Source organism: Cottoperca gobio, chromosome 9 (genome assembly GCF_900634415.1).
Source record: "Cottoperca gobio chromosome 9, fCotGob3.1, whole genome shotgun sequence".
In the NCBI taxonomy this organism is placed as follows: domain Eukaryota; kingdom Metazoa; phylum Chordata; class Actinopteri; order Perciformes; family Bovichtidae; genus Cottoperca; species Cottoperca gobio.
This window is the reverse complement of record NC_041363.1, coordinates 12,851,871-12,878,462: the sequence shown is the minus strand read 5'-3', so window position 1 is coordinate 12,878,462 and position 26,592 is coordinate 12,851,871. Positions and strand designations below refer to the sequence as shown.

The 26,592-nt window shown below is 39.7% G+C and overlaps 1 protein-coding gene across 2 annotated transcripts in view; it reads left to right on the top strand.

Moving 5' to 3' along the window:
* The window catches only part of pdlim5a (PDZ and LIM domain 5a), a 59,569-nt gene that overhangs the window by 5,425 nt on the left and 27,552 nt on the right, over window positions 1–26,592 (top strand). For both annotated transcript variants that reach the window (XM_029440795.1, XM_029440796.1), the window contains exon 3: window positions 9,298–9,449. In XM_029440795.1, the coding sequence (XP_029296655.1) occupies window positions 9,298–9,449 (152 nt within the window). The remainder of the gene's footprint in view (window positions 1–9,297; window positions 9,450–26,592) is intronic.

Below are 26,592 nucleotides of genomic sequence, written 5' to 3'. Positions count from 1 at the left end.
GTCTCGGATCTGTACTCCTGTTTTACGAGCTCCTGGGTCTTGGTTGAATATTGACCATAGTGCATGTGCGTATTTCAAAGGCTCCAAGTACAAACTTGCAACATCACACCAGAATAGATCATTTAGATTTGACATTATTTAATGTTGATAATCTGTTTGTCTTTCCTCTTTAATGATGTAGATAACAGTAAAGCATTCATTCATTTCATGAGAATTTAAATGACCTTGCACTCAGTTCTATGCAGACATGCAGCATCTGTGCATGCATCCTATTATGTAGTAAAGCGCGACAAAGTCCGCTTTGGGAAGAGGTCGGGGTGGATGGATGTGTCAAACACAGGACTTTTACCCAGGAGACCGCTGTTCGTGCCTCGTTTAAAACCAAAACGCAATGTTGACCTACTTAACTTACTTAACTTACGTCTGTAACCTAAGTTGCGTGCGTGAGAGAGTGGCATGACGACATGCAACAAAGGTCAAAAGCCCTGTACAATACGGATATATGACATGCGCTGTAACCACTTGGCTAACAAGGTGCCTCTAAGGTACTTATTTTAACCCAAACCCTGATCTTTTCCTAAACTTAACTAAGTAGTTTTGTTACCTGAAGTTAATCAAGTAGTTTTGATTCAATTCACAACGTTAACCACTTGTTTAAAACTCTGACTGTCACAATGTGCAACAGTCTGGTACTCTCTTATATACCGTTTTGGGAGTCATTGTGAAACGACCTATTCTGTCGTTTAGGGATTAAGAGGTATTTGATCCGTGCATAATGCATATGTACGTCATCACTGGATGAATCCTTCCTCTAGAACTCTATATAAAAATGTCTGTAAAGATTAAAAACTGGTTTTGAAGAACTGTTAATCACAGGCGATAACGTTTGTGCTTTGACTACAGCGAGATGGCTGAACAGCTAATCTATATTAAAACCTTTTTGTGGAAGAATGCAGTTCCTGGAATTGCATCAGCAGTTTCTTGCCTCCTGCCTCCCCAGAGACGCTTCAACAGGCGATGATAACAACCGACCACAGTGATTGGTCTATTTGAAAGACTGTTTCGTTCTATACATAGTCTCTGTCTTTTCTCTCTGCCTTTCCTCCTCTTACAGTTCTTACTCTTACACTTGCATCACTGTCCAGGTCTCAAACCTGCAATGCTGCAAACTGTGTGCCTTAACATTTCATGGCAGACTACCAGAGCCGGTTGACAGCTCCTCCTTATGACTTAATAATACTTTAATCTATCTTAATCAAACAAGTCCCAAGCTTCTCTCTCAATATCTATTTATCTTAGTTAAATAGTCCCAGAGCCAGAATCAACAATTTATCATTTCCTCTCCTACAAATCAATCTGTCAGTGCTGATGTGTGTGTGCATGTTGGCGCAGACTTATTGCGTTTGGACAATGTAACAGACTTGACTTTTGTGCGATCACAGCATCACGAGAATTATTCTAACATTCCTTAAAATGTGTGAGATTTAACGTTGCACTTCAATATTTGGTGTTATTGTGTCTATTTGTGACGTCACTAATCATGTATTAGTAATAGGTTTTTTTAAAGCATTTGTGAGGTTGGTTGGCACCATTATAGCAGTGATGAGTTGAGAGAGGGGGATTACTTTTTGAAAACGTGCCTGTTCCTCCATATTGCATGTTGACAGTTATCTGGTCCTCCTGGTGACCTCACTAAGGCGTTTCTGTCTTCACCGGTAATGGACTAACTAATCCATAGTAAAAGGACCTATCAGTGTCACACATGCCAATACAGGAACAATGCTGAAATGAAAATAACACCGGAAATACTTTCGAGCAGTGGAAAACCTTTTCATACAGGGTCACACTTGAAATATCTTACACTAGTCGAAACGCTGCTTCAACTATTCATGTTAGTGAACAAACCCGACAAAGAATTTAGTGGTAAATTGAGGGACATGATAATAAAATATAAAAGATATTGAAAGAATTATCCTTAAAAAAATGATGTCTTTGGAGTACGCTGTTTTAGTGTAACTGGAATGAACAGAATGATTTGAGGCCAGAAAACTTTTATAACCCTGGCAGACGAGCGCAGCCAGGTCATAACATGCACTGCAGTGGATTTACAATGAAGAGACTTGAATACCCTATTGTTTAATGCAGCTATAATGTATTTTCCATGCAGACGAGCCAATGTATGGCTCGTCTGCCTTCCTCTCAGGATAACGGCCTCATGGCTGTAATTATGTTTATTCATAATAATATTAGTTCATTACCAGGACTGATAGATAGAAATACAACTTTAATGGCTGTGGGTTAGTAGATCAATGGAAGGAAGCTGTAGCTAACCTCTTTCCTCTTTTGCATTTTTAGGTATTTGCACTTCATGCTTTGTTGTTCAGTTAGTTGTTTCAGTGACCCTGAACTCTCAGGACAAAACTAGTTCCTGTTACTTCCAAGTGTGTTGGTTTACTACTGGATGGCTTCTTTTAAAGGGAGCATCATGAAAAACTAACTTCTTCAGTGCTTGTGCACATACATCTAGAGTGCCTACAAACCCACTTATTGTGAAATAAGACGTCCCAGTCAGTTTTTTGTTTGCTGCCTCAGCCAAAAAACATAGGCTTGAGAACGGCCTTTCCAAAGTTTCTCCATATTTTTCTTGCAAGTCAATGAGAGCAGAGTTTTTCAGTAGGGGCTCTTAATGAGACAGGCGCTAAAGCTGAGGCTGAATGCAGGTATATTCAGACAGACAGCATGAGAAAAATGTATGTTTTTTTTATTTGTATTAAACAAACAATATGTACTAGTAGAAACCCAAAAGTACAAGTAATAACCCAAAGAAATGAGAATAATAGGTCTACTTTACGGAGCTTGAATGCGCTGCTGTGTTTGCAATAAGGCTTCTCTAAATACGCAATATTTTTCAACTGCCACTGTGACCAGCAACCCCTTGATACTCACTCCTTAATAACGTTAAGACCAGTGTCTGGATGAATGTATCCCCTTCTGAGGTACAACTTGATTTAAAGCATACTGAATAATACAACTCACATCATTTCTTCAGAATATAGGGAAATGATTGTTACTCTAACTCATTTGAATGTTTTCTGGCCAGGTTTCTCTTTTCAGATGTTAACTTCAGTAATTAGAGCATATGTTATTAACATGTTAAACATGATATAATCTGTATCCTAAAACCACAATTTTAGATTGATTACAGCCTCTGTAAGTGTGTGCTATGATGACGCACTCTGTGGAATAAGAACAATCCAGTCTTGTGTTAATATGGCTGTATTCCTGAGTGTGGGTTCACCAGCCCTGCCAATGCTAAATCCTGCAGCGCCATGACAATCACATCATTGACTCTAGCTGTGAATGCTGGCTTGTTCGCTTCTAGTTTACCAAAGTACACTTAGTTTTTACAACACAAAATAATGTCATGTGGATTTGTTGATGCTGGTCCTGTGTGTAATTTTACAATTTAGCCCTCTGTTGCATTTGTTACTCAGTTACTATAACCCCTCTCTTCATTTCCATGTTAATGTCCATGTAAAAGGAAACATCCACGCGATTTCCAGCAGGTACATTGGGACAGAATGAGTTTTTCTTGACCTACCTCGTCTACTGCTACTTACACACTTATGTGAAATCTTCTTTTTCCCCAAAACAGCTTATATGTACCCTGTGGAGTTTATTTACCTTTTAGTAGTGCTATATGGAGCAATGTTGTTGTGAGTGAATCCCCTCGCTGTGCTACACATACATACGCACTCCTGCCAATTGTGTCCAACAGTTTCACTGATCTACAGGTAGCGCAGTAACGTGCATTGTGTTGTTTATACATAATGTATGCATAATATACACACTATGTTGACTTTGCAACAGTCTGTTGGACATTATCTTTATCATCGTTACAATTACTTTGAAATCCCAGACTTCACTTACTTTTTTTGTGGATATAATAATATCAGGATCTGGATCTTAATAATGCTTATCAGCTTGTGTCAGAGGTGGATTAGGCTTTAATGCGGAGGCTTTTTGTAAGTGTGGCAGATTTCTTGGCCAGATTCTCAATGTTGTGGGCAAAGCTTTATGTTTAATGTGTACAATGTGTTTTTGTGGGTTTGGCAACTGTAGCTGCAGTGAGCTATCTAATGGAACTCAATCCGATAAAGCCTTTCTCTTATTAAGGTCTCTAGCATTAACATACAAGTCAAAGTCAGGCTGTGATTATTAGACACGGGTGCACACACAGCTTTAGGGGGAAAAAACAGTTTTTTCAGATGCTTTTATTAGATTTAAAGTATGTGTGTGTGTGTGTGTGTGTGTGTGTGTGTGTGTGTGTGTGTGTGTGTGTGTGTGTTAGTGTGCCAGCATAAGGGGTGTGCATACATATTATTTTCTCTATTATATTGTTGCATCATCGATGGCATACTCATACTTTTGTGTTGATATATGACTAGCCAGCAGTAAGGCGTGCTGTACGTTTCTCTACATTAGTAATACAACAGGCTTTGGGATTCTTTCATCCGATCATCATTTTTAAAAACTTGACTTTTAACCGTGAAGCAAACTGCCAGCATCAAACTCTTTATAACGGCTGAAAAAAAACTGTGGATTTTGTCAAATAAACACTAGATCCTGTTTCAGGCATTTCCATGATGCAGCTGACATAACTGCATGATTTACCTCATTCAGGAGCGAAGATTTAAGTGAAACGTTGCATAACACAGTTTAACAAATGTGTTACAGATGGATCATACAGCTAGGTTCAGGTGATGTCTGCTCCAGCTCCTGTCTCCTGCACTTTCTTAATCTTCCCCTTTCTCTCTTCTAACCTTTTTCCGTCTCTGTACCTTCTTCCTAAATCTCACTCACCTCCATATATCTAGCTCTCTGTCTCATACCTTTCACACTCCGTCTGTGCTTCTTCATACAACTTTTTATACTTTTATATTATATTCCATACTCTGGTTATGAATGAGGAGCTAGCCGATCAAGAGTAATGTTTTTGATAAAAACATTATGGTGAAATATTGCAATTTTCTTTTCCCACATGGGATTCATAGACGCAATAAAGGAACATTTCTTATCATGTAGGATCACACTAAAAGATAGCGTACTGGAAGTCTGGCCTGACACTTGCCTGAATACATATTTCTGAAAGCTGGCACATGGAAGCTGCTTTTGTGGATGTTTGAGTATCAAGGGACAATCTGGGTATTCATGTCTCATGAACTCTGCGCTACAATCATAGCGTGATGTTAACCATCTGCCTGTCATCTCTGTCACTCCTTGTGCTGAAAGCATGCATTGTTCAAAGCACTCAAGCTGGTCAGTGTATGTTCAAACCTGACAAAGTTTCAGCACTCCAGCCAGCCTTTTATTGCTATGTGTTGGAAGCAGTTTACTTTTTCAGAGCACTTAAATCAGACAACGTATGTGTTGAAAACTGACATTGCGAAAAACATAATGGTAAGTTCATCAGCGCAGGCTTTAACACACTCCATGTGTTTTTCTCATTCTTTTGAGTGTGATGACACAAATATTGACCTTTTCACTTTTGCATGAATATATAATAAGGGGACTTTCACAGTGGTAGTGTGTGAAAGAAAGCTTCTAAAAGCAGATACCAGCTTTTATATATTGTGACATTTCGTTAAAGCTGCATAAAGCTTTCATTTTTATTTTGGCCACCTAAAGTGAAGAAGAATTCCACCTAGAAATGTCAGACTTTAACATATTATACTCTTTTAAAGTTGTCAGCCTCTCGAGTAACCAGAGGGATTATGTTTTTCAAGGCACAGACAAAGGATGTCATCCTGCCCGACATTACAAAAGGCTGGTTTTTAATGTCAGTCACAAACAATGTTTTTTCTCATTACATTTGGAGGACTTGTTGGTTTCTGGCCACCTGATGAATGTAAGTGCATTGTTCTCTCTCGGGAAGGTGACAGGGAGTTTCTGTTCTTATTGATTTGAGTTGACCTGCTGCTGGGATGTTTGCATTGGTGGCTCATTGGAGTGTTATTAATACAAGCTGTGGTCAAGTGTCAATGGATGTCCCTGCAGATTTGGAGCTGAACTCAGCTGCTGTCAGGGGGTGTGCTTTATAAAAGAGCATGAACGCACATACATGGACTGTGTTTCCGTCTCCAGTGTGTTAAAGCTGCTGTTTTCTGTCATGGCCAAACCAACAGTCATAAATCAAATACCCTGGGAAACTTGAAGTGCTTGGCTTGTTGCAGAGATAGAATATTTAGATTTCTGTTTCTGATTTTCTCAATGATTTGTTGCTCTCTCTTTGATGTGAAAATTGAAACTACTTTGAGCTCTGAAATTGTTTTAATCACAGTGATTGAAAACAAATGTTTGCTTTTGGAAGAAGGATTCCTGCCAGTACATACAATTTCTTTAGAATTATTTGGAATAAGGAAATACAGATTAAATAGTCTCAACACAAGTTAAAAACATTTGTATTCACTGCATGTTGTATGGACCCTTGTTCAAAATCAGTTGTGCTTTCTGTTGTGGGTGCTGGTTACTTTGATGCAGAGAGAAGCAGAGTTTGAGGGAGGGTTTCTAAAAGTGGAGAGAGGTAGCGGTTGTGTGTGTAGGGGGGCATGAACACTAATTGGGGGGAAAACATATAATAGAACATTTTGTGGTGAGCGTTTGGTCCATAACAGTGCCAGAGTGGTTAGCATGAACACACCCCTTGAAATGGGTCAAAATAGATAGAAAGAGCCCACAGATTCAGCAGTAACAGTTTTTCTCTTTCCCCCTTATTTTTCCCTTCCTTTACATCAACACAATTCTAATCAGTGTCAAGTCGATCCCTCATTACTCTCTTCCTCCTGCCCTCTGTGGTTGTGAGTGGTGGTGAGTGATATTGCGTGTGTTGGGCTAATATGACTATAAATGGTTGGGGCCGCAGAGCCTTAACGCTAATCTGTGTGCAGAGCCTCTTTTATTAGCCCTGCCTGAGTCTGTCTGTCTTTGTGTGTGTGTGTGTGTGTGTGTGTGTGTGTGTGTGTGTGTGTGTGTGCGTGGGTTTGTGTGTGTGTGTGTGTGTGTGTGTGTGTGTGTGTGTGTGTGTGTGTGTGTGTGTGTGTGTGTGTGTGCGTGGGTTTGTGTGTGACTGAGAGACAAAGATAGAGGCACATATGTAGTACACCAGAGACGACTTAACCCACAAATTTAACAAAAGCTCCAAATTCAATATCTTCACATGAAGTGATATATGGTGGGCAAGAGTAAGAGCCACTTCATAGAACAACCACACAAGTGGTCTGTGTGCATGTGTGTGCTCAGTGAAGTGGTCTGTGTGGTCCTTTTTTCACTGTGTCAAAAGAAACAAATGACCTCACTCCTCTTAGGACAAACTTGGACCTTCTGTGTGACCAAGAATGGTCAGAGTTACAGCAGCAGCTGCCCTTTTGTTCTCGAAGGACATATAATATATGTATAATATCCAAGTCCTATTTTACTAACACTATAACACACTAAACCAAACTAATATGATATCAATTATTGTTATACATAACAAACATTTGTTGTAATATACCTTCACATTAGTCTTAGATACAGTGCTTTGGCGTCATGGGAAAAGGACAAGAGATGCAGTGTGTAACATCCTACGCACATTTCCAAATGTGTCACAGTCCTCCCTGAGCCTACTGATAAGAATGGCTCTGGTTTGTATGACACATGCTGCAACAATGTATAGCCCTGTCTCTTAGTGACGATGACAGTTAGTTAAAGACGGTAATACAAATACAAATAATAACGGATACTAATATAGTATTTCAGGTAAGAAATTTCAATTTCAGAAATAAACAAAAGTCTTCTTACATGAATTAAACAGAATTAAATAGTTCCTCCTGTTCTTTTTCTATCAATGAGCACGTTATATTTGTGTCTCCATTACTTAAATAATTAAAAGAAATCCCTCTCATCTGTATAAATGTACTTCAACAGCACATACTTTAACTTTCCAATAAGGAAACAGGGTTTCAACAATGTATAGAACACATAATTACACATTTAATCTAATTTGATTATATATATATATATATATATATATATATATATATATATATATATATATATATATATATATATATATATATATATGTAGGTGTAGACGCAGGCCTACTTGTGTGCCTGTTAAGTGGTTAGTTGCCTGGCAACTGTTGTCCAACACTTGTTTACAAAATCTGTTCAGCATTGCTCACAAATAGACGGACTACAGCAGCAGTTATGGGTGTGGAGAACGCTACAGTTGTTCCCCCAGCATGATTATAATTATGTATTTAACAGTTCTGTCAAGAACAGAATTGATACAGTACAGTATTTGTGCATGTTGAAGACATGTAGACTATGTTGGTATTAAATACCAGACCTGCTGTTTGTGTGGTTTGAATCTGGTTCGAATTAACCAGCTTCCCCCAGAGTGGAAGTGCAGCAATTACACTTTGTTTGGATGCAGATATTTGAAGCATACCTCAAAATTCATGGGAGACACTGAAAACCAGAGACAAGTGGAGGGTATGTATATTTTATGATGCGTGCAAACTAAGAGATGTCTGGCTTGTAATTGCTGTTTCCTCAAAGCCAATAAAACTGGTCTACAATGCACTGCTCAAATTGTGTCTACACCGTGTAGCGTCGTCCCATTAGCTATTTGTCACCTTTTTAACTGTATTTTGTACGGAGAATAATGACATAATTGCTTTTTTACTGGGATTAGATACACTTTAGTTGATTTCTAGTGTGTGTAAAGATAAGCTTTGTTTTCTGCTGTCAGGAGCAGACTAACTTTTTTGTTACACTGCTGCTGTCAAAATGAGGCTCTAAACTCTAAACAATGTTCTGCTTCATCAGTTGACTTTCAACCCTCGACCCAAAAAGAAATGGCTAAATACAGCAGTGGAGAATTTGGGCACAAGGAGTGCATTATGCCTGTGATCTATTTTGCTATTTTGCAAACGTTTCTCTTTTCTCTAACAATCTGTAAGCCCAGAATGACAGCAGGTCATAAAGAAGAAACAAAGGTAACTCAAAGATGAAGGCTCCTGCTATTAGACACGCATCATTGAGTGTACAGCAGACGCACCATGATGTGGTAGAGGACCAGGTCTTTCATTAGCTTTGCCCAAATACTCCTGTAAATGAATGGATCCATAAATCATGTGATAAATACAGAGTGAATGTGTATGTTTCACCCTCCTGCTTGCTTAATAATCCTGACTGTGACACTGTTGGTTATGTAGATCATTTAAACTGTCTTTGATTTTTGTGTCTCTGCAGCTGACAGATGGTGGGAAGGCGGCTAAAGGTGGCATTGGTATTGGAGACAAGGTTATGTCTATTGACGGCATCGCCACGGAGGGTATGAACCACCTGGAGGCCCAGAACAAGATCAAGAGCTGCACTGGCAACCTCAGCCTCAACCTGCAGAAGTAAGCCATGAGCTCCCACTGTGTGTGTGTGTGTGTGTGTGTGTGTGTGTGTGTGTGTGTGTGTGTGTGTGTGTGTGTAAAAGTAAAAAAACGTTTTTCGTGGTGCGTATGAGAGTGTGTTGCGTACATGTTCCAGGAGTGAGCTCACAGGCCAATCCCAACCAAGTTATTTAAACTTGTGCTTACGTCATAGGCTCCTCCAAAGCCTACTCCTTCACTAATGTTGCAGCTGTCAAACGGTGGATAAATTGTTTTAAGCCTCACAACCCCCGAAAAATGACTTTCAGAATTTGAACAGTTCAATCATAAGAAATTTGGAAAGTCTAGAATTATTTATCGCAATTCAAGTTAGCATAGGGCTAGGCCAGCAAAAGTCTCTAGTGCCCCATAGAGCATGCGCAATGGCAAACAAGAAGTGTTGTATATACTGTACATGTGTACTCAACCCTCTCCTGTGATTGGGTGGTTTCAGCTCCTTCAGCAGACCCAGTGTTTCAGCAGTTATTTATTCAAGGTTTTCAAATCAAATTTGATATACTTGCCGGTTTTTTTAATCATTCAAATGTAGCTGGGTGGTTCTAATAACACATATTTCTGTAGTGTGACACATTCAGAACACATACATTTTTTCTTTACCCAAACTTTAAAGTCCACGCTTTCCCTTTGAACTCCAGACATCCCGCATACAGGCAGATGTTCACTGTTGTTGTTGGAATTAATCTAACACACAGCAACACCATTAGTTCTGCCTGATCTCCCATTCCCTGAAGGAAAGAGGAATAACTGAAATCACAGAGAGAGCATCACACATGTGGACCACCCCCTCTTCCCCAAGGCCTACTCCTCACTGTTTGGTGGAATCGTGCTGTACAGTGGAGCAGATTTATCACAAGCAGTGTGTTGTGTGTGTGTGTGTGTGTGTGTGTGTGTGTGTGTGTGTGTGTGTGTGTGTGTGTGTGTGTGTGTGTCTGTGTGTGTGTGTGTGTGTGTGTGTGTGTGTGTGTCTGTCTGTGTGTGTGGCTTTATATTGGTTCTCATGTGGTTTGAATTGTCCGGTTCCTTGGCAGCACCTGTAGGCATGCATGTGTTTTCATTTAAACACTGAGGGATGTGCAAGGCTCCTACACTTGTCCTTTTTGGATTCCAGGTTATGAAATAGGGGAGCAGTTGTACAGTATACAGCACATACAGAGGTACAATTAATGGATTTAGCTATGAATGAAATCAGAATTGACTTAATTGAAGTAATAAGATGCTCAGTTTCCCTTTTCTTACTCTGTGTTTGGTTTTGTCTCTTCATCCGTGTCTGCATGTCTGGATTTCACATTCTGTCCTCCCTTGATGACTTTTCATCTTTCTTTCACCCATCCCCTCATTTGAAGCTACTGGGCATGTCCTCTAATTTGTGTCCAAATGATGACAGACTGAAGATGCTGGCTTTTGGTCCAGTGGCAGAGAACACATACTGTAATACTGTAAGGCTTATAGTAACTCAAGGTCAGTGTGGGTGTTCCTGTGAAAGAGAGACCCATGATCTGATTTTTTATGATGAGTGAAGCAGGTTTTCAAATAACTCTTGGCTAAAGGTCGTCGAGGGACGATGAAGAAGGTCAATGTGGTTTTGCTGAAAACGATGTAGAAGATATACAACCGATCCATCCGGCCGACATTTGATACATATCTTTAAGCTGTTTCAATTACACAGTACAGCTTAATGATAACAAAAGGTTTATTACTGTGTATGAGACCACTAATAGATTGAACATTTATGTGCTTCATCTTATATTTGGCATATAGTGAAAGAGCTTGATAAGATCTAGGTGCTTTGCAAGACTCCTCACAGCCAACACCTGCCAAACATATGGTTTATTATTATAACTGCTACACTATTCATATTTTCTATTAAAGGAATAGGTTGAAACTACTGTTGTGTTACTTAAATATGAAGCTACAGCCAGGAGATGGTTGGTTTAGCTTTGGATAAAGAATGGAAACAGGTGGCTCTGTCCAAAGGATAAAAAGATCTGCTGCACTACAGGAAGTCACTGCACCTAGCCAAGAAACAGTCAAGCACATAACCTCACATAAAACCACAACCTGTTTTTTTAGTCTTCATTGTTTGCACAGATTAAACATACTTGATACAACATATTATTTAGTGAGCTTGAGAGGAGCTGGTATTTTTTTGGGTCTTGTCATCTAACTCTCTACAACAAAGCAAATAATCGTTTTTCCCGAATTGTAAAACTTCAACTTTCATTAATCTTTTCATTGTTAACGTTTTTAAACCGCTGTGACGACCAGAGCAAGCTTTGTATCTGTTTATAGACTTTTGTTTCCAATTACTTCATTAAGGTGCCAAAAGAGCTGCCAAGTGCATAACGGAACAAATCTCACGTAAGGGTGCGCTTGTTTGGTGCACCAGTTAAAGGATTATCTGTTCTGCATCGCTCTGTGGCAGCATGAAGCAACCCTTGAAGAGCCCTATTGGAAACACATGGACATTGGATCGCCTTGTTTCATTAAGTGGCAGTATTATATTATTAAGGCCGTGTGACCAGGCAGCCACTTTGGGGACAGCTGGCTCCAGCTTCTGCTTTACTGAGATACTTTAGGATCCAGAAGATTGACAGCAATCCAGACTCCATTAACAATAAGCAATACAATCAGAGTTTCAAGGTTTCTTTCTGTTTGTTACTTTACATTCATTGGCACGGTGAGTTAGACATACTGTACACTCAAAGAGTGTCAGGCCTAGGTCAACATCTGGACTTTAATGGGTTGACATGCGTAATGGAAAGAACCAATCTAGTCTGTTGTTTCTGTCCGTTTTTATAGGCGTCGCTCGCTTCTCTTTTAATTTTTCCTTACTGCCTGCACATTTTGATTGGGTTTGTCACTGGGTCAGATAGAACCAGGAATGATAACAGTGAGAAGATACAGAGAGATGTTAACAATGCATGTGGTGTCTGTATGTGTGTATTTTAAAAGGAGACAGGTTGTTATTCCTTTTCCAAATAAACGAGTGATGGGGAGAAGAGATGGACAGCAGATGTGTGTGGACAAGGACAAGTGAAGGAAAACCTGCAGGTTTTTTACATCACACAGGTTTTGTACTTGAAAGGCCAATCTCAAATACATCAAAGTCTGTTTTTATCAGCTTCATTTATCCAGGAATGATCCCTCTTTTATTGAATTTTGAACGTATAAGTTTCAGGCTGCCCATTGTACATGCAGAGTGCACAGACAAATTGTTCATGATTTTCGTGTGTTTCTCCGCTACAGCTCAGCATATAGGGCTGAACTATATTTGGCTACAGCAGCAAGTGTCTGGCAATGCAGTGTGTAAATCGAATTACATGGCTGTAAGTCTGTCGCTTTATCACAGCGTGACTGAGTGACTGAGTGAGATATTCTGTAGGCTTTCAAAGATCAGTATCATCAGTGACACATACTGTGATTCAGTTAATAGTTTAATCAGCCTCTTTGTATTCACAGTATCCGTACAATATGTTGTGTAGAAGGCGGTTTCTCTCAGATAAAATCTGATACATTTCCTGCATAAGCTGAATAGCAGAAGGGAATCAATAGTAATGGGGACATGACTGGTTACTGATCTGAAGTGTTTGTTGTTTTACTTGACATTTCAATCTTTTTTTTCATCTGTCTAGGAATGCACTCTGTATTGTTACGTTAATAATAGCTCTCAAAACACATTTTGAGTCCTGACCTTTGGAGCCATAAAGTGTCAGTGTGTATGTGTGTGTGTGTGTGTGTGTGTGTGTGTGTGTGTGTGTGTGTGTGTGTGTGTGTGTGTGTGTGTGGGTGTGTGTGCTTTCCTGCTAAGAGAGTGAGGTTTCAATACTGAAAGAATCAGAGACAGAATGGAAAAAAGCTTAAAGAAGTCAAAGGAGGCAAACAGCATGGAAAAGAGATGCAAGAGAGACACGTAAACAATGATGGAGATGGATTCTCCAAGGCCAACTGATCAACTTGGTTGACATCTGCAGTTCCTGTAAACTGTGGATAGCACCAGGCGAAAATGTTAATACATCACTGCTGCATGTTTAGATTCATAGATATCCATAAAGTTTTGCTGTGATTACTCTGCACAGCTGTGGAAAAAATGCAGTCGAGTTTCTGGGAATTTCTTTTACAAATGAATAATTTTTCCGTTTTTTATCTTCGGCGTCAAACTCAATTCCATTTAATGAGACCTATAAAAAGAACTAATATGTTGTTAGCTAGATGGACTGTTTTACTGCGAGGGAGATATTGACACATGGAGCGCATGTGTTCATAGCAAACACGCCATGGGCACAAACAAGTAGACTGTCACAAGGCTCCTTGGTAAGGTTCAAGTAAATTCCATTGAACTTCTTCAGTTTTCTAGCGAGCAAGATGGATGACAATGTTTATATGCTAATTACTTGCAAACACGTTTTTAATTAACAAAACAATAAAACATTAACATATCCGTCCTACTTCCAAACCATCGCCCAATGACTGGCACGCAGCACCTTCCACAAAAAGAAAACATAATTCAGACGATTACATTTTCCATCAAAACATAATTGTTAAAAGAAATGTGTAGAATGTTAATGTTATTACAAGGTGGAGTTTGTCAGCGAAGTGTCAACAGAGCAGGAACAAGAGAGGTTATGGATAGAGAAACTGATAAGGTAGAGCAGAGGGAAGTGCATTTGAAAAGATGATGACAGATTGGCAGAGAGAAGGTTTTCACAGAAGAAGGAAATAAGAGAGAGATAAGGAAGAAAAGGGGAAAAGCACAAAGAAACGAGAGTGAGAAATTGACATTGGAGATGAAATGGAAGAATGGGATTAGAACTGAAGTTTAAGGGACTGAAGTGAAAGATATGAGAATGAAGCGGGGCCAACAAAAACGCAGAAGGAAGTTTCCTCCATGCTGATGGCTTTGTCCTGAAGCAGTCCCACTAGTATAGTGCAATCACAAAGTTTCAACACTTCAATTACCCTCTTCAGTAATGTCATTATTCTCTTTAGAGGTTCACCAAAGTATTAAGCTGTTTATTTTAACCAATCATCCTCAGCCTCAACAAAACCACCTTTGTATTTCACTGTTATGCTCTTCAGCTGCCATGTCTGGTTACATGATTTATTCCTAACAGTAAAGTCTTTTTTTTTCCATTTGACTATTAAATGGGCCTGTGTGCATGTGTGTGTGTTTCAGTGTTTGTTTTACCAGTGGGTGCGCAGTCTCAAGATCTTGATGTGTTTGAAGCAGTTAAAAGGTACACAATAAAACGCAGTTGACCTGATGCACTCGCCCAAGGCACATGAAATACACGATTTGAATAAACAAGCGATCACGCAAAGACGAAAGGTCTTGAAGAATCTTTTGTGTTGTGTTCAGTTAATTGGTTCCACTTCTCTTTTTATCAGAACGGAGAACTCACCCTGTTGAAAGGACCTCAAACAAGATAATTACAGTGTTTGACAAGGCTGCTCTTTGTGACAGAGATTCCCAATGGTGGAGGCGTCACATTCATAATAGTGTCTTATGTGCTCTTGCAGAAAGCTACAAGGACAGGCCATAATAAGTCACGGATAAACACAATCAGGTTATAGATCTTTTGTGCATGTGCAGTAACGCTGAATTGCAACAGTGTGGGGTTGTTGCTTTGCTGCGGCAGCACTGATTTACAGACCTCCCTCCACACGCAAGAACACACTCCTCTGTCAGCAAGTATGTTTAGCTCATCTCAGCACTATATGTATGTTTGTACATGTATCTTGCACACGCATTCATTTGCAATCCCCATTCACGTGTTACATACATGCAAAACGAAATTGAGGAACTTTATATTTCAAGAGATATAGTACACTTTAATGTGCCCAACAAACACACACACACACACACACACACACACACACACACACACACACACACACACACACACACACACACCGCGCACACACACAGATCTAATGGCAGCTGCTTGAGTTATTTTGAGTCTGAAGTTGGCTCAGTGTGTTTGGGTAAGGGGTTGGGTGAGGGAAGTTTATTTAGGGCTGGGGTATATGTTTTCATTTTGTTTACATTGTGTTCTCTGAATAGCGAGATAAGATCCGCGGGTTGTGCGTGGATATGCTGATACTTGTGCACAGCCACATGCCCAACAAGCACTGATACATCTGGCCACTCGTTGCTTTGAGCGCAGAGGTTCATGTCATTTTCTCTTTAACATGTTTCAATGTAAATTCACAAACTGCCACACATCTCTCCTTTTGTATAGTTATTAGTCCTAATGCTATTATTATCCTCCTACTGACATCTGAAATTATCTGTGTACACGCACATGACTAATGGCCTCTCATCGTATCAGAAATATGAGTTGCGTAATATCAGTTACATAATTGGTCATTTGTGTCAGTTACATTTTTGTAGGCAAGACGGGTACTTTAGTCATACGATGTATTGCCTGGTTTTAGCTTACACGTTGAAATGAAACCTAGAATGGATGGCGTGCTTACCTGGAACTGACCTGTGTGTAATAATAATAATAATACATTTTATTTATAGAGCGCTTTTAAAAGGTACTGAAAGACGCTTTACATGTACATATAACATTAGAAATGACATTAAGAAAAACAGGACATCAACATAAAACATTCATAGAAGTAATTACACACTACAAAAACAGTGTGTTTGACCGAGCTTGGCTTTGAAGGAGAGAGACGGTTGTATTCCCGATTTAAAGGGACAGACCATTCTTTTACAAAAATACCTGGATTAATGCAACTAAAGTGGAAAACATTTGGTCTGCCGAAGTGTTTCAGAGCAAAGAAACGCAACTTTCTATGAAGGGGCACGTAGAGGTGTGAAGTCGAAAAAGAAATTCACACCAGGGAAAAGTGTGATATTAAAACATTAAGAACCCCATGCTTTACTATGATAGCCATTAGGTTTGACAGCAGTAAACTGCTGCTATTACAACACCTTCCACCTTTCAGTCAGGTGTTAATGGAATCTCCTGATTGAGCTTCTCAGCACCTTACCTCTGTGTTGAGAGGTGTAAAAATGTTTTATTGTTTTGGACATTGTGTGGCCTTATCAGAAAGCAGGCAGTAAAGATTCATGGTCTGCGCCTTAATCCGTAGACCACCAGGACGCTACATGTCCTACTCCTAAAAGGATATTACTATAAACCCTGTGCTTGATCAGGTAAATATGATTTGTTTGGTCTGGTGGCTCATGCACCTCAATGGTGAGCTCAAACATTTTAGAGGTTTAACTGACTTTTTATAAAAAAATAAAATAAAAGCCTAATAAAACCAGTCAAAATGTGGTATATGCTGGTATAACACGTATAGTATTGGCTTAATAAATTAGAACTTGTGAGACTTGTAGCAGCAGAAATTCATAGCCATTTGCAAATCCTCCGTGCTCATAGACACCCTACGCAGCTGCCATTGTGATTAACTCAGCTTAGACGTTTGCCAAAGATGTTCCAAAGTTAAGAGTGCTAAACTGGGCTCACCATTCACTGGTCTGTAGTATTTGCCAAAGAGCATCTAAAACTGATGGCCATCATCTTTGGCTTGGCTTTATGTATTCACCAGTAATATCCTAATACCAAGAGAATGCAGCTACAGTTAGACACACCTGCCTCTGCTTGTCTCTTGCTAGTCTGTTGTTTTCGCCAAAGAAAATATTAAACTCAAGAGCATCAGGGGTCTCTGAAGGTAGCCCACAGATATTCTGAGGCCAAGAACACTGTGTTGAGCTCATCTGTCTCTGCTTTTTTTTTATTTCTCTCTGTGTTATATGCCAGATATATCTTAGAGTAAGCCAAGAGCACTCATCTTTAGGCCAGTCAGCATTGTTGAATGATATCCAAACAGTGCGAAGAGTCATGTGGACTGATTAGAAGAGAAAGAAGCTACATGCTGAGTAATTACTATAAATGAGTTTCATACTTTAAGGCAGAACATAAACTGTTTACTCAGCAGTTTTGTTCCAAATAAAAATAAACTACTAATTATAGTAACGAATGACTCTATAATAAATTGTAATCAACATGTTTTGAAGCACAAATCAAATTACCGTCTTAACTTTAGGCTTTAGGTCTCCTGTGTTATCACTTTAGGATTGGCTGCGATATATTTATATTCAGCCAAAGGACTTGTGTATTTGTTTTTGCCCTGATTGATTAACTCAATCAGATGACACCATGTTCACATCAGGCAAAGTGTGTAATCCTAAAGAGCATGTGTGGTTCTGTGTGTCTTTTCGAGTATCTGTGTTACCTTTTCAACACAACCTACTGTATGTTAATTACATAATACATATGTATGCTGTGGATATATACAATGCACAGATGTTCACACTGGTGTAATTATTCTAGTGTGTACCTCATGCACTCTCTTCATTCCCTGACCTTTTCCCACAATCATTCTCTTCAGGCTCATCTGTTGAAATTGCTATGATTTTATAGTGGGGAAAAAAGCTGAAGGAATTTCATAACTTCCAGTATTTGTTCGATTTCAGAGCCAGGATCATTTTATGATCACTGTCACATCACTGTCGCCTAAGTTTATGAGACATGTGACTCAGCTGCACTCAGAGGACAACTTCAGACAAGTGCGCTAGTGTGTGTGTGTGTGTGTGTGTGTGTGTGTGTGTGTGTGTGTGTGTGTGTGTGTGTGTGTGTGTGTGTGTGTGTATATGTGTGTGTGTATGTGTGTGTGTGTGTGTGTGTGTGTGTGTGTGTGTGTGTGTGTGTGTGTGCGCGTGTGTGTGCGTTTGTGTGCGTGTGTGTGTGCGTGTGTGTGCGTACAGAGATTTACTGGCTTATATTTATTTTCCCTAATGTTTTTTATAGAATCATATTTTCGATTCTCAGTTTACTGTCCAACTTTCTGTTTCCTTGGCCCATTTCTCTCTCTCTCTCTCTCTCTCTCTCTCTCTCTCTCTCTCTCTCTGTGAATCCTCTGAGTGAGACTGGTGCACATTGGTATCCATATAACCCTCTCAACAGACCCAAGCCAAGTTGTTGAATATGGAAAACACTTCCTGGTCCAGCTGCAGATCTTTTTGATGGGCAGGCTCTCCTGGCGCTCAGTGCTAAACCCAGCTGGAATGCCGTCTCTTTCGTCTGTATTTATTTCTGATTAACTATGTTGTTTCTGTTTCTACCGCTTTAAAAATAACTGTGAGCTGCCAGAGAGAAAAACTAGAAACTGTAAAGTAAGAGAGTATACAGCAAAGAATACCACTCACGTTATCTTCCTCTTACACTCACATTAAATGTATATTTTAGGTGTAGCCTTCATTATTCCACGGTTTATTCTTCTGTTGAATAAGCACATTGTTGGTGTAGTAAGTGTATAAGTACGTCATTTGAAACCATAGTTCAGTGCCAGATAGATCTTACAGAACCGCAGCAGTAAAGGCTCATTAATCTTGAATCTCTGCTTTAATTCATCCCATTTGGGGCCCCCTAGAATCATGGGAATGGTCTTAAGTGGGTCCCTCTGTAGCGCTGGTTTCCCTTACGGAGCCCCATCATGTACTGAGTTTGCCTTCAAGGCAGAGATTTCTAAACACTTAACACAATGCAATCTTCATCTGAGTCTCATGCAATCCCACTAGGGATTTGGCTGTGCTGGGTTTAACCTGGGCTGTGCAATTTCAGAAACACAGTTTAGGATGTGCTTTAAATAAGTTTGACAGTACTGACATGGCTTCGATAAAACCCAGATTTGCTCTGAGGATATGTCTGTTGTTTCCTCTCCTTAGGTGGTATGGTTCTGATCAAGATTGTCACGATGTTGTTTGTCAATCAGCTACAGTGAGAAAGAAAGTTTAGTTTTGTGACATGTGATTGCGGTGTGAAAATGTCTAGTGTATCTTTTGCAAACAGGCGAGCCACCAGTCCAATTATACGGTCCATGGAGTCATTAGTTCATTCAATTACATATTCAACGATGATGTCAATGTTCATGTGTGGGAGTTGCCATGAAGTGTTCACAGAGGTATGGCAGGGAATTATCAGGTCAAGAGTTAATAACACTGAGGGAAAAATGCATGAAACATGCCAGGGTTTGTTGCATGGAAAACATTTTGGGAATGCATGGGTATTTGTGTTTGGCTATTTGGGCTTGCGTGTCTATGTCAGTCCTTTCCCTGGGCCTGTGCTTCTTTCTAAGCGCCTCTATGTGAGCTCCTCTCTTTATATGTACAGTTTTCACGTCTTGGTCTGCTATGAAACAAAGCTGTAAACGTTTAAATTAGATTTCAAAAGACAACACAGGGCTCGAGTCCTCCCATCTCCTTCTTTTACTGCCTCATGACCCCAGAGACAGTGCAGGCAGTCAGACTAACTCACTCCTCTCGACAATACAGTTAAACCAAACTGTTTCACATAAAAATAAAACATTTGTCCTCTGCATTTAAAATATATATATTGGCATGAATGTAATAATACATAAAATTGCTTGTGTGATCTTTGGAAAACGTCACAGAATGACATGCTTTAAAAGCACTGTTTTAGTAACTTAAACTATGAAATGTAGTGTCCCACTGGATGTGTTGCAGTAGTAACTCTTTTTCTTTGTCATTTCCATGCATGCGATTTTACAGTTTTGTCTCTCAAATATGTCTTCTCCACCCTTCTACTTATTGGACATGATGTCCACATGCATTAAAACATATAAAGCAGCTGTATATTACAGTTTCTGTGCCTCATGTTTTATTTTTACACTTTTATTCTCACACTTCTCTATTTTCATCCAATTATTTTTGCTTTATAGCTTTTATTCAGTCCGTGGTGCGGTGAGCACTAGTTATAGAAGTGCTGCTCCACCTGCTCCTGTGCTTTGTTGGGGTTTGGATGTAGTGCTGTTTTCAAAAAAGGACATTTAATACTTACCAAATCTCCTGCTTATATCAATATATTTTCACAGATTTAGAATCAGAAAATGATATAAGATGAGTCTTTATGTACAAATTAGAATTAGAGTACCAGAATAGCTATCTTAAATCTTACCATACAGAGAGAGTTATTGACCTGAATGTGAGGGTCAGGTCAAGTCTGTATAGAGTACTTTTGTTTTCCATCAGATTAACGGACAATGGGCAGCTACTGTGAGAGTCTCTTTCATGAAATTCTCAGTGGCCCCGTACCCTCAGGCTTTTTGTCTAGCCGCATTGATCGATGGCAGAGGATAAAGAAGCAAGAACCTTACAGAAAATATATGAAACACAACAGTTAAATTTTAACACAGTCTACATGATGTGTGGATGTCTCGAATGAAACTGATGGAAACACAAGTGCTGAAACAATCGCAGTAATTCAACAATGGAACTGTTCTTAAAAGTTGGTATTAATGTTTGATTACGGAAAAACTACGGCCTGGAAGCGCTCACTTCTTCAACCAAGTATCTTTATTTCAGTATAATAGATTTACTTCTCACCACCCTTTTAGTTTAGTTTGGCTGAATTCCACGACAGAACACACCACAGTCGGGCGACTTCCCAACTCGGGAAATGAGACCATCCGAGGAGCATATGAACACACCAATGGCCTTGGTGGAGGTTTGCGCTCCACGAGTGCCATGCTAGTTGACTAAGGTTTGTGTAGTCAAACCGCTCTAGTTTTAACATATCTTGTGTCTTTGGTCTGGTCAGCGTCAACGCTTCTTTTAAGCTTTTATGTGATGTCATACTCAGCTGAAAGGCCTGTCGGGGCCTCTGTGAAGATAGAGGTGGGAACTAGTGGATAAGGGATGGGGAGGATCACACACACACACACACACACACACACACACACACACACACACACACACACACACACACACACACACACACACACACACACACACACACAGATGCATGAACATGGGCATGGAGCTCACACACAAACTAAACAGACCTTCAGTACTTGTGATCTGTGGGTGACCCCTGTCTCCTCTGGTCTTGCCCAGTGTGAGGACTGATAAAGACAGGCAGACTCAGCTTCCGGGTTTATTTAAATGCCAGTTCTAGATAAAGTCACACGCTGGTCTTGAAATAACAAAGAAATCACACAGTTGTTTTTGGATTTAATAACACCAGCAATGGAATGTTACACCAGTTTGTGAAATCAGGAGGTGTAGTCTGTGTTCACATCTTTCTTTCTGTCTTCAAACATGTACTCATAGCTACACCATACCTATACTGACTCACTGCCCATCTTTACCCCCACACCACCACCACCACTACATTACACACATACACTCTGTTGACACTCAAATGCTAAACCACACGTGGCAGTGATTCTTCCAGTCACTCTGCTCTTACTTGGTGCCCTGGCATTCTCTCCTGGTCACGTTGGTCTGTCTGCTTCAGTTTAAGGTAAAATTACAAAGAAAGAACCTGAAACCAAACCAGCCCACTCTTTCCCCTTCTTCCTAATAAGGCACAGAAAAATAAATAAATAGACAAAGGCTTAGAGAGTGTGTCCTACCTTCAGGAATGACGACTGCATATATTTTAGAGGGCTTTGTTTCAATAATCATCATCACTTTTGTTCAAAGAACAGTGACCTCATCTCAGGAAAGAGAAAAAAGCGGCAAATGCCATGAAAGGCTGGAAGGAATAAGTAAGAAGAGGAGATAATTAAAACACAACAGAGAAGGATGGGAAGGAGTAGAAATGGACTAAAAAGAGAGAGATGAGAAGAGGTAAAGTTACAGGAACAACATTTAAGGTAACACATTTTATTTAGTTAAGACTGAAAAAACAAAGTTAAAGCCATGTTTTACTTTAATGACCCAGGGCACAGTTGTACCTGTACATAAATTATTAAGTTACAAAAGGACCTGATTTACACAGTGAAGCAGAAAGTCCCTCTCCTGTCTCCTCCTCTCTGAATCATGGGTTTCATATTTGAATATGTTGCTGGATCCCTTGAGAAAGGAAAGACAAGTTTGATCTTATTGCACACATGGATGCACAAATCATTATTACCAAGTGACAGTATTATTTGGTCTCTTCTACACAATGTTTTATTGTTATCTAGTGTGTGCTTCCAAGTTAAATTTAAAGGGAAATGAGATGAATGGAGAAAGGGTGAATTTTAATTCGTAAAAAAAAATGACAAATATCAGGAGCACATGATTTATCAAATACACATCTGTTGGATAAAATCATTCCCCTTTGTCCTTGGAAGGAATGCATAAGTTACCGCAAAAACCTGCAGCAAGAGCTGCCAAACAATGTCTCAACAAGATAAATTAGGTGCAAATCGAAGATAAGATCATAAAGAACTGGACGGGATTTGAGTCAAACAGGACCAGCTGTGGTAAAGAAAACAGAACTATTTATAATTGGACCAATCTAGTTCAAGTTTTTCACACGTTTAATATTTGGAAATGTCCATATACCTGGACAAACATGCCGTATGCCTACATGTATGTGCGTTCATTTAAAGCCTATTTGCAGGTGCAGATGCTGCAGTGTATAAACTGATCCTTGTAGTCTGTGTTATTGCACTACTCCAGTAACATTTCCTTGGTCAACCTGTCACCAGACCCTGCATAATACATCATTGTATGTATATGTGTATATATTTGTGTGGGTGTGTGTCAACTGGGCCTCAGTCCATTCACTACTTTTAAGAGACGACTGTCATCCAAATGGCAGCACACTTCATTAAAGACCGGCTTCATGCCGAAATACAATGATGTGTGTAGCTGTTTAAACAAGACAGACAGATAGGAATACAATGCGATGTGTATGCATGTGTGTGTGCGTGTGTGTGTGTGTGTGTGTGTGTGTGTCTGTGTGTGTGTGTGTGTGTGTGTGTGTCTGTGTCTGTGTCTGTGTCTGTGTCTGTGTCTGTGTCTGTGTGTGTGTGTGTGTGTGCGTGTGTGTGTGTGTGTGTGTGTGTGTGTGTGTGTGAGTTACATTTTTCAGGGTACACTCATGTGGGTAGTTTTTGTTTGTCTGAGTAAACAAAAACTGTCTGGCGGAAAATGTAAAACACTAATTTTACGAGCGGTCACATCCAGAAAGGCATTCTGTGACAGAATCATTTCCACTTGTAAAATAGCTTGAGGCGTTTACTGTATAGCTTGGATGTCTGTGCCTTTTTTAACATTTGTATTTGCGCAGTATAGAGTACGCAAACGGATTCTACTGGTGTTACTAACAGATCCCAGTCGGAGTCACCTCCACCTCAATCACATCTGTCTCTTGACCAACCCCCTTTTTAGACTTAAAACCCTAACACACACACACACACACACACACACACACACACACACACACACACACACACACACACACACACACACACACACACACACACAACAATCTCTTATTGATTCAGTATGGTTTGTTGCTCGCTGTGTGAAGCTGATGGCATGTCAGGGTACAGCCCTGGAAACATTGGTCAATGATCTCACTCTAGTAAGAATAGACCTGAAAGATTAAACACAAATGCACAACTGAGAGAAGAGAACAGCCGCGAGGGCACGAGTGATTTGAGAGGAGATGAAGAAGAGACCACATCCTCTTTATGGCAGTGAATTTACTGAAATGCATTAATCTAGGAAACACTTCAAAGCAGCATAAAGCTGATATATGGGGGCACATTAAAACAGAATGTTCCATTGGAAAGAAGATTTGACAAGAAAATAACCATTTAATAGTTTAGGATTTATAATATCAGATGAGATACAAATGCTGCCCTAGAAAATAACTCAGCAATAAAATGACCACACAAAACGTGTTCAAATATTAAAATAAAATTGTGTTGAAATCTTAACAGTTTTACATCATACAGTTTACAGTATTTACTGCAGGGCTGCATTTCATTACTTTGTAAGATGTCCTGCTGTTTTGTTCATTCCCTATAAATTCCAAAAGAGAAAGTGGAAACAGAACAGAGAAAATGTAATGAGCCCATGAAAGCATGCTGTCAGTGTTGTGTAAAAGCCTATGTATTTCCCAAAAATAATGAACTGAGAAAACATAAAAAATATTTATGAGCACACAAACCTTGAGGAAGAATATTCAAAGAGAGAAAGTAATACCTTAAATTATTTTACTTAACGAAATATGGAAATATACTTAAGCTCCACCACTGTAGCCACAGCATACACTCGGATGTGGTAAGGTATCAAAGCAAAACCCTAAATGGCTGTCATCACAAAACATTGCTGGGGAAACACAGACTCATAGTTACACAAACAGACCAATCGCTCTGTTATTTGATATAAAACTTCCATTAACATGACACGCAGATCCTGACAGTTAACATGGAACATGCTGGGTTATAAATGCAAACACAGAGAACGTGTATTTTACCAGCTGCTCTTAAATTATAAATCAATTGTAGCTGTTGGTGGGAAGAACGCACACACATGTGCAGCCCAGCAAATGATTCCATATGAAACGTCATGTTTGTCACTGTCACACTGTCAAGTGTCTTTATTGCATGACTTACTCTCTGACCCTCACACATTTGAGCTATGGAGAAACATTCCTGTGTTTGAAACGGTGCAAGGTCCTGTTGTTGCCCTGCGATAAGGGATATCAGTGCCCAACAGAAGCCCAATATTCTGGTGACACATTTCTATTTTTGTCCATTTTAAAAATGAAAACAAAATCAAATGTGCTGTTTTAATGTGTACAGCATACAATTAATGCAGCATAAACTCTCATAAGTAGCTGTTGTTAGTTATTAGGTCATAAGGTCATGCCAAGTCCCAGGAACATAAAAGGCATTTTAATAAAACAGTAGGTTGCTTGTTCAAAAGCTTAAAATGACTTTTGACTATGCAAATCCCCAGAGAAAGGGTTTGAAAGCCTCTGAGTTAAATTAAACCCTGGTTCTAATTCACTTTTAAGCAGGCGTCTTTTTTCCCTCCCTCTTACCATATGACCCTAACACATTTCCATGTTGGTGTTTCCAGTTATAGCTGCAATGTAATCGAGGCTACAGCACACAGGGATGATGATGACGTATTTGAAATGCCTACTTGACACTCACTCCTTCTCTTTGTGCCTCACATATGTCCGTGCCATCAGTTGCGCAAGAAAGATGTTGCTGGGGGATATTGCTGTCCTCAGATCAGCTTTGATGTCATTGAATACTTTCGTGTTGCACTGATTTAGGTGCTTGTTGGACTATTCACAGTATGTCCAGGGAACAGCCCGGGCATACTGAAACAATAAACAGTTGAGGTGTATTCCCTCAAATGATAACAGGAATGTCTTTAGCAGTTGCTCAGAGGGATTCTTTTGCTTTTGGTTGAGCCTTGGAGACTTCTGTTGAAGTAGCACATGTTCCCTTCTTCTTTACTTTGAGTGTTAAACCACAACCGCAATCAGGGTTCTTTAAACATCCATATCTCAGAGTATTTTATCAGTAAACCTTGTTGGGGGCAGTACACAGCCTGGGAGGGCGGAAAAAAGGTCCTACAGATGTTTAGTTTCACTCGTTTATGTTCATTAGTGCGCTTTCACCAGCCAAAGTGAGATGGGCTAGAGTGAAATTGATACTTTTCGTTCGTTTTCTATTTAGTCTGGTTCAGTTTCACAGTGCACAAATTAAAGCCGACTAAAATTACAAATTTGCCGAGGGGCGTGTACGAAGGAGCTTTCGTCTTCTCGAGAGCTGCCACTTGAATTATTGCTGTTCACTTTGACACTGATCTATTCTCCTCCAGTTAATCTGGAATCACTTAAATAAGAGTTATAAAAGTATAAAAGTTTGTATTTTTGTGGACTTTAGTTAGCATATTCTGCATGTTATCTTCAGCTCAGCTGTTAAGCAAACATTGGGCTTCTGCAGAAGTCCAAGTCAGTCCTCTCCCACTCCCTGTCGTTCACCTGTGTCCGTCTCAACAAATGCCCGCACAGGCTGCCCATAATCCTGCGTTTTGGTTCAGATTATATTCTAACTGTAAATGACTTGCACTAGGGTTCGCTTGGAAACGGCCCAAACCACCTCTCGCAAGTGGTCTTGGTTTGTTTTGGTCCGCACCGGAATACTACTGCTTTCTCAACTTCCCAAACAAACTACACAGACTAAATGTTAGCTTGTGAAAGTTCCTATAATCTCTGCTAGAGATTTATATCTGAAAGCCATATGAGATGAGAGTTGTTGT